Genomic DNA, 14,671 nt, shown 5'->3' with positions numbered 1-14,671 from the left:
GTCCAGTTTTCCCAGCACCATTTATTGAAGAGACTGTCTTTTTTTCACTGTGTATTTTTCTGTTTTGTTGAAGATTATTTGCCCATAGAGTTGAGGGTCCATATCTGGGCTCTCTACTCTAATCCACTGGTGTATGTGTCTGTTTTAATGCCAATACCATGCTGTCTTGGTGATCACAGCTTGGTAGTAAAGCTTGAAATCAGGTAACGTGATGCCCCAAGTTTTGTTTGTTTGTTTGTTTTTCAACATTTCCTTAGCGATTTGGGGTCTCTTCTGATTCCATACAAATTTTTGGATTATTTGCTCCAGCTATTTGAAGAATACTGGTGGAATTTTGATCGGAATGGCATTAAAAGTTTAGATTGCTCTCGGCAATATCGACACTTTAACAATGTTTATTCTTCCAATCCAAGAGCATGGAATGGTCTTCCATCTTATTGTGTCTTCTTCAATTTGTCATCTAAAATCTCTTTAATTTGATGTATTACAACATATTTTATTTGTTGCATATTTCCAAAAAGGAAATATTAACAAGATCAGTGTCAAGTATTTTCTTTTTTATGTTTTCTTTTAGGAGTTTTGTGGTTTCAGGTTGTCTGTCTTTGATCCATTTCAAGTTAATTTTTGTGGGTAGTGAAATATAAGGATGCTAGGTAATTTTTGCATGTGGTAGTCCTGTTTTCCCAAAGTCCTTTATTAAAGAGACTATTTTTCCTCGTGGTGTACTTTAATTGTAAGTATATTTCTGGACTATTTTTTTTGTTCCATTAATGTCTGTGTCTTTTTATGCTAGATCTATACTGTTTTGATTACTATAGTTTGTAATACAGTGTTAAATTTAAAAATTATGATGCTTCCAGCTTTTTTATCTCTCAAGATATTTTTAGCTATTCAGGATTCCTATTGGATTCATTAAAAATTAGTAATTGTTGGGGTGCCTGGGTGGCGCATTGGGCTAAAGTCTTTGCCTTTGGCTCAGGTCGTGATCCTGGGGTCCTGGGATCGAGCCCCACATCAGGCTCTCTGCTTGGGAGGGAGCCTGTTTCCTCCTCTCTTTCTGCCTGCCTTTCTGTCTAATTGTGATCTCTGTATGTCAAATAAATAAATAAAATCTTTTTAAAAAGTTTTAAAAAAAAGATTGTTATGTTTTTATGAAAAATTACATTGCAATTAAAAATATATATTTATTTAGTTAAGAGAGAGTGTGCAAGAGAGCACAAATTGGGTGCAGGGAGAGGGAGAAGCAGGCTACCTGTTAAGCTGGGATACCAGCATGGGATTTGATCCTGAGACCTGGGATCATGACCCGAGCTGAAGGCTGATGCCCAACTGACTAAACCACTCACGCACCCCAATGACATTGCAATTTTGACAGTAATTGTATCAAATATATAGATTTTTAATAAGATTTTATTTATTTATTTGACAGACACAAGTAGGCAGAGAGGCAGGCAGGGAGAGAGGAGGAAGCAGGCTACCTGCTGAACAGAGATCCTGATGCAGAGCTTGATCTCGGGACATTGGGATCATGACCTGAGCCTAAGGCAGAGGCTTTAACCCACTGAGCTACCCAGGTGCCCCTATAGATTGTTTTGACTATTGACATTTTACCAATTATTTTGCTTCCAATTCATAAACATGGAAAAACTTATATTTATTTTTGACTTAACTTCTTGTATCAGTGTTATAGTTTTCAGTGTACAGGTCTCTCAGGTCCTTGCCTAAATGTATTCTTATATATTTTATTTTTCTGATTCAATTAAGAAATTGGTTTATTAATTTTTCTCCCTGAAATTTCATCCTTAAATTTCATCATTTGGGTATAGAAACACAATAAATTTTCAAATATTTATTGTACCCTGCAATTTAACTAAATTTCATTATAGTTCTACCAGTATTTTGTAGAATATTTAGAATTTTCTGTAATATTATGTTATTTTTAAATAGTGAAAGTCTGCTTCCTTTCTGACTTGGACATGTTTTATTTTACTTAATAAATTCCTTGCACAAGACTGCCAGTTTATTCATGTTGAATAAAAGTGGGGAGACTAGTGAATATGATATAAGCTGAAGTCTTATAATATATAGCCTTTATTAGTTACAGGAATATTCCTTCTATACCAAATTTATTGAGTTTTTATTGCAAATGGATGTTGAATTTTGTCAAATAATTTTTCTGCATCTATTGAGATAATTGTATGATTTTTATTGTTCATCGTGTTAATGTGGTGTATTACATTGATCAATATGTGCATATGGATATTGAACCATCCTTGCATCCTTGTAATAAATCCCACTTGATCATGTGGGTGATCCTTTTAATGTACTTATTAATTTTTTTGTTATAACTTTATTGAAAATTTTTATTTTTGTGTTTATCAGGGGTATTGGTTTATTTCTATTTTCTTGAACTATCCTTGCCAGGTTTTGATTTCAGGTTAATGCTGGTCTTGTTAAATTAAATTGTTCTTTTTTTTAATTTTATTTTTTTAAAATTTTTTATAATCATATAATATATTTTTATCATCAGGGGTACAGGTCTGAGAATCGCCAGGTTTACACACTTCACAGCACTCACCAAAGCACATACCCTCCCCAATGTCCATAATCTCACCCCCTTTCTCCCAACCCCCCGCCTCCCAGCAACACTCAGTTTGTTTTGTGAGATTAAGAGTCACTTATGGTTTGTCTCCCTCCCAATCCCATCTTCTTTCATTTATTCTTCTCCTACCCCCTAAACCCCCCATGTTGCATCTCCACTTCCTCATATCAGGGAGATCATATGATAGTTTTATATATTTTTTTTATTTGTTTAGGAAGGTCTTGAAAAGATTGATATTAATTCTTTCTAAGTGTTCTCTTAAATTCACCGAGAATGCCCTTGGATTTCTTGGATCTTGAATTTTTTCTTTTCTTTCTTATTTTTTTCTTGGAAATTTCTGATAATTGATTTAATCTAACTGTAATTGGACAATTCAGATTTCTATTTCTTCATATTCAGTTGATACGTTTTTAGTTTCTGTTTTCTTTGCCTTCCATTTACATTGAATATAATTTTTATCCCCGTATTCTTAGTGTGTGAGTGTGTGTGTGTGTGGTCTAAATGCAAATAAAAATCTCAAGTAGGCATAATATAGATGGGTCATTTCTAAAAAAAGACTACTTTTCATCTTTTGAATAATTTATTCCATTTAAAGGAAAATAATTATGAATACATATGAAATTGGTACTACCATTTTGTTAATTGCTTTCTGGATGTTTTCTAATTCCTTTGTAAGTGTCTTTTGTTCTTTTTTGATTTGATAATTTTCTGTCATAGTGTATTTCAAGTCCCTTTATTTTTTGTGTTATAATGTAGATTTTTGCTTTATGGTTACTATGAATTTTAAAAGAATTTTACTTAAACAGTCCATTAAAATATTTATTTGAGAGTGTGAAAGAGAGAATGAGTGAGGGGGAGTAGAAGAAAGAGAGGGAAAAGCAGACTTTCTGCCACAGGGATCCTGTTGATGGCTCAATCCCTGGACCCCAGAATCATGACCTGAACTGAAGACAGATGCTTGACCAACTGAGCCACTCAAGTACCCCTTAAAGAGTCAATATTAAGTTAATAACAACATAACTTCAAATGGATGCTAAAGCACTTCACTTTTGTTCTTCACATGTTTTAGTTTTTGATGTCAAAATTTACATGTTTTTATCTGCTTTATCCATTAGAAAAAGAAAGCCCTGCATCTTGCTCTCTACTCAGCAGGGAGTCTGCTCCCTCCCCCACCCCCTTTGCCTGCCTCTCTGCCTGCTTGTGATATCTGTCAAATAAATAAATAAAATCTTATACTATATATAAATAAATACCAGCTAGTTAACATAGTTAACATAGCTTCAGGTGTATTTTTAGTGAGAGAGTGGGAAGGAGGGACAGAGGGAGAGAATCTTCAGCAGACTCCCTGATGAGCATAGAGCCTGATGTGGGGTTTAATCTCACAACCCTGAGATAAGGACCTGAGATAAGGACCTGAGCCAAAACCAAGACTCAACACTCACCTGACTGCACCAACCAAGTGCCGTACTTTCACCTCTTTTATTGAATGTGGTACTGAAATTCCTAGCCACAGTATCAGACTAGAGAAGAAACAGAAGACATCCAAATTAATAAGGAAAAAAAAAGTAAAACTTTAACTAGTTGTGGATTATATGGTAGTATATAAAGAAAACCCTAAGTACCCTACCAAAAAACTACTAACAATAATGAATGATTTCAGTAAAATAACAGGGTAATAATAATAATAATAATAATAATAACATAGAGAGATATGTTACAATTTTATATGCTAATAATGAAGTATCATTATCTGTATACAATGGAGAAACGACACTCTTTTCAACAAATGATTGGGAAAACTGGACAGCTACATGCAAAGAATGAAACTGGACGACTTTTTTACACCATACACCAAAGTAAACTGAGAATAGGTTAAAGACATAAATGTGCTACCTCAAACCATCAAACTCCTAGAAGAGAAATTAGGCAGTAATTTTTAGACATAGTCTGTAGAAAAATTATTCTACACATGTGTCTTCAGACAAGGGATACAAGGGCAAAATAAACTATTGGGACAGCAACACTTAATAAAAAGTCTTTTTTAAGATGTTACTTATTTATTTGAAAGAGAAAGAGAGAGCACAACAAGGGCGAGAAACAGACTCCCTGTTGAGTTATGATGAGTTATGATCCCAGGACCCTGAGATCAGGACATGAGGCAAGGTTGGATGCTTAAACAAATGAGCCATCCACATACCCTTAACCAACTGAGCCACCCACATACCCCAAAAGTATTTTACACAGTTAAACTTTTTGAATATTTATAAATGATATATCCAATAGAGTCAGTATGCAAAATACATATTCAAATTATAATTATCATTTGACTTTTACTTTGATATTTTCTGATATTTTTAAACTGAAACTCACATCTGCATTTTGTTTTATTATGCTGTTATACTGCTTGATGAAGATCACCAGCAGGATAGAATTTGAGATTCCATGATAATTTGCTTTAATGCATCCTACTGGAAGGAAATGTGGCACTTACTATTATTACTAGGATTACACCTTTCCAATGAAACCAACCTAGTTGCAGTTATTGAAAAGTAAGAACAAAGAATTTATGAAAATATAACAATGGGATGAGAATGAATGAATTGAATAAGCAAGCTTCTTCTATATGTCTTTAAATTGCAGTGGAGTAAATAATATACCTTCCTTGATGAATGTCTCAAAAGCACCAATGGGCTCTGGTTTGACATGGCATTACCAAAAAAAAAAAAAAATCCAGTTAGAGTTTTGGGATAACTAGCATAATAAAGAAAGAGTGGATTTAGTTATACATTCTGCCAAAAATTTGGATTTGAAAATATTACTATATTAACAAGATAAAGGACCATCTGTCCAATTGTGGATGGTTAAGAACATGTCACAGAAAATATACCACTTTGGTATATTTCCTATTTTGAGTTCAGGGCACTTAAGAAACAGAATATGCAGAAAGAGCTATATGACATCCCTCTTTCTATCTCAAATGAGATAGCACTTCCTATGAAAGGTGCACACTCCGTCCCAGGAAGAGAATATTCTTATCATTGCAGAGTGGGAGTTGAGGCCAAAATGCACTAATAAAACAAACTTACCAAAATAACACTTGTATCACTTTCCAATAATTTACTGATCAAGACTATTTGTCTTGTCACATGCCCACTATTTGTCATTCTTGGTTTAAAAAGGATTATAAGTTTTTGGGCCAAAATGCTTATTCAGATTCACTTACGTTTTGAAGACACCTATGTGCATATGGAAATTAGCTTTTACTTTTCTTCTGTTAATAGGTCTCATGTCAGTTTATTACTTAGTCTTAGCCATAGAACCTAAGAAGGTACAAGGAATTCCTCCTCTCCTACAGTGGGATGACATACACAACAGCAGTGCATTGGTACAGAATGTTTTTCTGTTATTGTGAGAGTTCGTATGTAGCTTTAGATATTTTTGTGGAAAAGTTAGGGTTAGAAAAAAATGTTGATGTATGTCACAAGTTTTTCATTTATATGTACAGGTAACTTAGACAATATTTTACATCAGTATGCTCTGTTTTAAAAATAAAAACTAATTAAGAATTCAAGAAAAACACACTTTTGATATTACTAGAAAATGGCACATCAAAGTTAAAGAAAAAATTCAAGCACTGGCATTTTTAAGAAATTCTTGATTTTGCTATATACTTTTGCCATTAAAATAGATTATTTAAAACTTTAGTTACCTAGAATAGTGCCTCTAGTAATATAATCATCTGCACATCAGTCAACTAGGAATCTTGTTGAGCTTCTTACTGTCATTCAAGATGTCTGTGCTTAAATAAGCTTTTCTAACTAAGCTCCCAGATTATTCTGATGCTTCTAGTGCACTGATCACACTTTGAATGAAAATATTTTATGAGGTGATCAAAAGGAAAACAGTCTTGCTAAAAAACTTAGAAATATGTATTTCCCTTAGCTCTCTTTTCATTCCATTTCTTACTGAACTGTATTTTAATATTTGAAAAATGTAAAGATATTTAATTAAAATAAGAAGGGAAACAGTGAAGGAAAATCTAGTTTGGGTCCCTTTTTTCTATTTTTTTTCTTCTCTCTTTCTGTGTTAAATTAGTTTATTTAGCTTGAGTATTTTATAAAAATCTGAGAGGAGCTGATACTTGTTTTACTATGATAGGTATCCCATTACTGTACTCTCCAGTTCTAGGTTTTTCTTTTCTTTTTCCCTCCACATCTTGATCTTCTTACCTCTGCTAATATTTTGAAATGCAGTTAAAATCTGAAAATTATCTAGTAAAAATCTGAATTATCTAGTATTTTGCAATTTTTCCAATGAAATTTTCTACTTCTATTTATATGAATAATTTTAAAAAATCTAGTTTAAATGAGTGCTGTCTTATTATATGTGTTTAATACATCTTAATTTAGAAAATTATATGAAGGGTCAAAATGATATGTTTATAATAGCACAACTACCAAATGGAGTAACACTGCCACATTCAACAAAAACAATCTTTGGTGCATGATTGTTAATTAGGTATAATTATGAAAATAACTAATTGAACTATGGACCTAAACCAGCCTTGGCTTGTAAGCAGGGAGCTGGTGTAATTTATCTCTTTATTATTATGGCCTTGTACTGATATTCTTAAACATAGTAATTACAGAATAGCTATGTAGTAGGATTCAAACAAAAATGTAAAGTACAGAGAATGGTCCATATTATTTGGTATCAATTTCATAATATAATTTTCAATACTTAACTTTTACAAGTGAAATTTGGGAATCCATTATAAATTGAATATTTTAGAGCATGTCTCAAAACATTCATATATCATGCTAAGAGCAATTTCTTTTGTGCTAGAGTTTTTCTGAGAGCTTTCTTCACATCTTTGCTTCTCAGGGTGTATATGAGAGGATTTACCAAAGGGGTAACCACACAGTAGAACACTGAGATGACTTTGCCAATAGTGAAATTGTACTTGGCTGGAGGGCAAACATAAGCAAAGATAATGGTGCCATAATAGATAGAGACCACAGTGAGGTGGGAGGCACAGGTGGAGAAAGTTTTCTTCCGAGCCTCCCGGGAAGACAGCCTGATTATTGTCACCACAATGTGCCCATAGGAAGACATAGTGAGAAGGAAAGAACTTAGAATCACAACAGAGCTACATGTGTAACCCAAAGCCTCCACCAAAAATGTATCTGAGCAGGAGAGTTTAAAAATGGGGTCTGAGTCACAAAAGAAATGGTTGATCTTCTGGGGACCACAGAAGTTTAGGTGGGAGATGAGTATGGTTGGTAGGAGAGGAGCAATAAAACCCCCAATCCAAGATCTAGCTGAAAGCCGCAGACACAGCTGAAGACTCATGAGAAGTGAATACCTTAAAGGGCTGCAGATAGCCAGGTACCGGTCATAGGCCATCACAGCCAGCAGGATGCACTCTGTAGCTCCCATGGAGAAAAAGAAGTAGTACTGGGTTATACAACCAGAAACAGAGATGGTAACAACCTGTGAAAGGCAGGTGGCCAGCAATTTAGGCACTGTGGTTGTGGTGTACCAGATCTCTAGGAATGACAAATTTCCTAAGAAAATGTACATGGGTGTTTGGAGTGTGATATCCATGAGAACAATGAAAATGATGAGGGTGTTTCCCATGATGGAGAGCAGATACACAGTGAGAAATATCACAAACAGTGTGACCCGCAGATGGAGAACACCAGAAAACCCAAGCAAAATGAACTCTGTCACTTTGATTTGGTTTGTTACATCCATATCTCATCTTCTCTCATCTGGAATAAACCAACAATGCCTAGAATATGGTGGATGAGCAAGAATGGAATAATTTTGTGCTCTTTTATTTCATGATAATAGACTCCTAGTAATAATAAAAGATAATGACTGGAAATAACATAGTTAGTTCTTTATAACATTTTCCATGGATTAGCTCACTTGATCTACAAAATAAATCTCCAAAATAAATAGTCTAATAATCCACTCCACAAATGAAACAAAACAAAACAACAACAACAAAAACAAAAACAGAGTAAATTGCTTTCTAATAGTCATGCCACTTAAAGTGGTAGGGTGGAGTTTGTACCCATGTAGGTTGTTTTAAAAGTTCACAGTCCAGGGACACCTGGGTGGCTCAGTCAGTTAAGCATCAGCCTTTGGCTCAGGTCATGATCTCAGGAACCTGATATTAATCCCAGTATCAAGCTCTCTTTCAGTGGGGACCCTGCTTCTCCCCACTTTTTCCTCTTCTTGAGCTTTCTCTCTCTCAAATAAATAATCTATATCAATTTAGAAAAAAGACCACAGACCAAGATAATATATAAAATGTGGCTATTGGAAGAACATGGCATTGTTTCATCACTGAGGAATTAACATACTGTGGATTAAAGGACAGCAAACTTAAGGCAGAAGCCACTGGATGGGGGAGAAGAGACATTTAGAATGAAGCTCCTACTCCATAAAAGTTGCTTTATAAATGCAAAGGATTATAAACACCTATAATTTTAACTGTGTGACCCTCCATTATATGCCATCATTTAGGTTTTGGTAAAAGATTAGTACATGAGTTCTCTAGAAAACAAAACAAACAAACAAAAAGAATAGAATTCAACATCCATATAGAAGACTTGTTTGGAGGGGGAGATGAAACATGAGAGACTATGGACTCTGAAAAAAATCTGAAATTTTTGAAGGGGTGGGGGATGGGAGGTTGGGGGAGCCTGGTGGTGGGTATTATGGAGGGCATGTATTGCACAGAGCACTGGCTATGGTGCATAAACAATGAATTCTGGAACACTTAAAATAAATTTAAAAAAAAGAAAGTAAGTCAACATATTTTTGGGTAAAAAACATCAATCTGGGAGCCATGTAGGACATGGATATTCAGACACTGAGAATGAAGGTAAGAAGTGTAGCACCTATGCATGGGCCTCAGAGGCAGGCCAAGCAGCTGCAAACAACTTCCTGGAGGAAATGGGTGGACTGTGAATGCAGGCAAAATCTGAACAGGCTATGAGGAGGAGAGAAGAGGGTAGAAGTCTAGAAGGGGAACCTGTGGAAAGATTTGCATTATAGGGTTGGGCGGTCTTTTATTGCTTGTGTGGGTTGGTGAAGAGCTGACATACTGCTGGGATGGGATTCATCCTGGCTCTAGTCCTCAGGCTGCCACCAATGAGCTGCTGGCCACTGGTCCAAGTTTAGAGGTGTCCAGCTTTGATTTTCTCTGGAGATGAATGGTCTAGAAGAGGCCATAGTCAATAGCCTGGAGCACAGGGTCTATAAAACCTGAAAGAGTGATTTGCTTAAAAATATGTAGCTACCTACCATTTGCACTGACATGAATGGAACTGAAGGGGATTCTGCTAAGTGAAATAAGTCAAGCAGAGATAGACAATTATCATACAGTTTCACTCATATGTGGAATATATGTAATAGTGCAGAGGACCATAGGGGAAGGGAAGGAAAACCAAATGGGAAGAAATCAGAGAGGGAGACAAACCATGAGAGACTTGGACTCTGGGAAAAAAAATGAGGGTTACAAAAGGGAGGGGGAAGGGTGAATGCTGAAACTGGGTGATGGTTATTAAGGAGGGCTTGTGTTATGATGAGCACTGGGTGTATATGCAATGAATCATTGAACACTACATAAAAAACTGATGATGCACTATATGTTGGTATGTTGGCTAACTGAACATAAAAACAAACAAACAAAACCAAAACCTTGTAACTGATACAATGAAGGTAAGATGTAAACACAGCTCTTCATTGACCCATTATATCCCAATGTCTTAATCCCTGTGTCCTATCCACCCACTCCTCCCACACTTGTATAGAGGCCAGATGCCAAGGTAGTATCCAGTGAATGCCTCATGGGTGACAGTCTCCTGTCACAGTGCACTGGAACCACCTATAGGGAGCCACTCACCAGATCATTCACAGCGCCATCCTCTCAGAAATTTCCTAGTAACAGAGTTTGCCAGTCCATCCCTGTAAGAGTTGCCATCACATCCTAATGAGCCAGTTCTTAGCCCCCCCCTCCCACCAGCATGGCCCCAGGTTGCCACTGAAACCAGAAGTAATGCATGAAACCCATGAGAATGCCAAATCAGGAAACAAGTGATACAAGAAGACATAACTCTCACGGTGAGAAGAAGCATTGAGGCTGATTTTGCTACTTCTTCTTTATGTTTTGAATCATCACATTGACCAGTATTTCTACAGTGGTTAGGAACAGTCAAGCAAATAACTTCAAAGTCAGAAATAAATTTATCCTTCAATGGACATAAGATGAATTTTCATAGCTTGGACATTGAGAAGGCTTACTTTATGTGAGGTATACCCAATTATCAAATTCTGAAGTGAATAAAACACTACAACAACAGTTATTTAAAGTATTCTTGCCAAATTTAAGAAAAGATAAGAGAAATCCTGTTTGTAGAGAAACAATGTGTTTCAATGGGTTATTCCATTAAGGCTAAAATATCAAGACAATAAATAGAAGTTAGAGTCGAGAAATTATTAGTACCCATAATAAAGATGTTCCTTTATATGTAAATATATATATATATATATATATATATATATATACATACATACCTATACATATATGTATGTATGTATATAATATATCCAAGTTAAACATTATGGGATTTTGGATGATAAAATTCTATTGAAACATGTATATACATTTTATGCCACAGCATTAATTGTCCCTGTAGGATACCCTTTATCCAGTAGAATTTTTTAAGATATATATATCATAAAAATTACTACTTAGACCTGTTTAAAAAGTCAAGCTATGTTAGCATAGAAGAAATACTTTATTCATCCCATTAAATCAACCTGTGTATATTAATTTCTTAACATCCTAACATTTTTTAAACAAAATAAAGTTTTGTTCTTTGGAGGCTATACCACTACTCAAAAAGGTTTTGAAGAATATTATGACAGCAATCATTGTGGAATTTATAATTTAATAAAATTTTGGAGGAGGAAATGGACTAATTTTAAAATTGTATTTTATTGATTTTGTTTCTCTGGTTCCATAAGAAAAAAATTGGTATTTGTATCATTTGTGTATGATCAAGTGACCAAAGTAAGTTTTCTTGCCATTATGAGTAAGAAATTTAATGATTCTTTTCCTTCTAGCATTAATAGTAAGAAAAAAAATAACTACTAGAAATAACACATATAGATGTTTCAAAACAGAATCATATGAACATTATTAAAAAAACTTTTCTTTTCTTCTCTTTTTTTTAAACTGTGACAATCATCTAATACTACTTTTAGCTAAAAATATGGTTATAGATTCGCTAGATGTGTATAACCTTAAGAAGAAACTGGATGGTAGAGAAATTAATTTTAATTATTTAACACTTTTATAAAAAGAAAACATTTAAGTATAAATAGGATAATATATGTCTATCTATCTACCTAGATAGATATATTAATTTGGCAGTTTTAATTGATAAGCTATAGTTTCTCATCCTACATGCCAAAGAATGTTTAAGGAGGTATATTGTCTTAGATTAAAGTAATAATCCAAAATTATTAAAATCCTCTTATATAATAACCACATTGCTCTCTAGAAAAGCAAGAAATAGCATGGATTATATCCCCCCAGATATACTCACAGCATATAATCTGTTTGATTATTTTTCAAAAATGGAATGCATTAGTTAAATTTTCTTTAAAATCTCCTTTTTCATCAAGGCTATGTATTAGAGTATACTGCATATAATTAAATCATAAGTGAAATTAGTTCAGGAATTTCCTCACTTCTGCCATTAGTTGTGGCATACCATCTGTGCTAGAGAAAAACACCAAATCCCTTTCTTTTTCTTTTTCCTCTTCTCTCTTTTTAATCCCTGTTGCCAGGATGAAGGGAGAACACGTTCTGAACTCCCCCTTGTAAAGAAAAATTAGAATTTCATTGGCACTGAGCCTTGGAAAACTATCTTCTACCTTGAGACATATACACAGATTCCCTGAGGATTTTTCTTTAGTAACAGCCAGAGTACTCTTCCCTTGCGGCTGAAAAAAGTGTAAAGCAGCTACGGAAAGAATTTTAAATGTCTTCATAGTAACTGAAAGAAAACCCTACCAAGTGACTTAGCTGCTGCTGTCCATGATATTCACTCTTCCAAGTATGACTTTAGATTTGTATTCCTCGATATTAAAGCCACTATAGACATAGTCAGAAGACTGTTTTCTCAAGCATAAAAAGTACAAACAGAATTGAAAAATATTCCTTTCCAATAATAGAACTATTCACTAAGCAAACAAAACAAAGCAACGTTATTGTGACAATTTTTAACAACAAATAACTCAACTAAAAATCATTTACTGAATATGTGTAGAAAATCTTATTGTCTGATATAGTAGATATCAAAATTGAGGCATTTTGCAAGAATTATTTTGCAGAAGCATAGTGAATATGTGCATAATGAATATGAAAGTCTGGCAATCCTTGGTGTCAGAAGAAAAATCCAACCTAGCAGACTAAATAAAATAAATCTGAATTATATCCACATATATGTGATAATAAGGGAATTTATAAGTTTGAACTAGTTCAAAATTATTCAAATAAAATCATGTTTATTTGGGATATTGTTTTATGAACATTGGTTATTTCATATCTCACATAAAATAAAACTATATTTGTATGCATAAATATCAAATACATCCAACATTTATTCATTGAAAAGACAAACCTTAAACCAATTTCTGTCTGTGAGGAAGTGAAAGTCACCAGGAAATATATAAATAATGTGTGGAGACATTGTGCAGTACTGTGAGATTTCGGTTTCATATATTGACAGGGACATATTTAATAGTAATCATGTAAGAATTCCATATATCAAACAAATATAAAATGTAGATATATCTACTTGATATCTACTATATTGGACATAGCAATGTCTATGTGTGGTGGCAGAAAATATTCCCAGCATGAAATCATAGTCCTTGGTTTTAGAGGGGAAAGAGAAAGCCTTCACATTATTACAGAGAGGAAACCGAAGACTCCCACGTTATTGTGTGTGATTAATCAAATAAGTCAGGAGATTATTTGAATGATATGCAAAGTGTTTGTCTGACTTACTTAATTTGCAGTGCAGATTGGAAGATCAATGGACATTACTAAAAATTATTTAATAAAAAGTAATAAACCGTGTGCCTTGGAAAAATATTACTAGTTAAAACAATGGAGTTAGGGGTGTCTGGGTGGCTCACTGGGCTTAGCCTCTGCCTTCAGCTCAGGTCATGATCTCAGGGTCCTGGGATCGAATCCTGCATCGGGCTCTCTGCTAGTCAGGGAGCTTGCTTCCTCCTCTCTCTCTCTCTCTCTCTCTGCCTGACTCTCTGCCTACTTGTGATCTCTCTCTGTCAAATAAATAAAATCTTTAAAACAAAAACAAAAACAAAACAAACAGACAAACAAACAAAAAAAACCAATGGAGTTAATACGATGGAGGGACAAAGTCTAGGAGAAAATGCCTTGGGAATCTCACTAGGAATTTAGGACATTGAAAGAAGCCTTTCTAAAGCTTTCCATAAGCTTTCTAAATCCCTATATGAAGGGGTGTCTGGCCAATGCACATTTCACTCATGGTTTTGACTGATATCATGATCTCTGGGTCATGAGATTGAACCCCACATGGGGATCTGAACTGAATGCAGAGTGCCCTTGAAATTGTCCCTTTCCCTCTGCTCTTTGGGATCACACTCTTTCTGTCTCTCTCTCTCTCTTTCTCTCTCTCAAATAAATAAATCTTTAGAAAGCTGCATGTGCAAAAAAATAAAAAATAAATAAACAAAATAAAACCATATGAATGCTCAGAAAAGACTGGAGAAGGTCCAAAGCTTTCACCACAGGCAGATCACTGGAATCAGTGCAATACTATCTAACTGTTGAATAATTAGTACCCAATCACAGAGCCAATATATAAAGACCAGAAGAGTTGCCTTTAAGTATATATATTTTCTTTTTTTTCCCCTGTTCTCATCGAGTTACTGGACTAGGAATGAATTTTTGTCAATATGGTAGATATATGCAAACTAAAGTGAAATAAA

The 14,671-nt window shown here is 34.4% G+C and overlaps 1 protein-coding gene across 1 annotated transcript; it reads right to left on the bottom strand.

Moving 5' to 3' along the window:
* Positions 1-7,417: 7,417 nt before the first annotated feature.
* LOC131831228 (olfactory receptor 11L1-like) lies at positions 7,418-8,359 on the bottom strand. Its single transcript, XM_059173395.1, has one exon. The coding sequence runs from the start codon at positions 8,357-8,359 to the stop codon at positions 7,418-7,420; it is 942 nt and encodes a 313-aa protein (XP_059029378.1).
* Between the last annotated feature and the right edge of the window lie 6,312 nt (positions 8,360-14,671).

Source organism: Mustela lutreola, chromosome 5, assembly GCF_030435805.1.
Source record: "Mustela lutreola isolate mMusLut2 chromosome 5, mMusLut2.pri, whole genome shotgun sequence".
In the NCBI taxonomy this organism is placed as follows: domain Eukaryota; kingdom Metazoa; phylum Chordata; class Mammalia; order Carnivora; family Mustelidae; genus Mustela; species Mustela lutreola.
The sequence above is the reverse complement of the archived record's forward strand: the minus strand, read 5'-3'. Positions and strand labels throughout refer to the sequence as shown.

Coding starts and splice junctions, on each gene's coding strand:
- LOC131831228 (XM_059173395.1), bottom strand. CDS start 8,359: ATGGATGTAACAAACCAAATCAAAGTGACAGAGTTCATTTTGCTTGGG.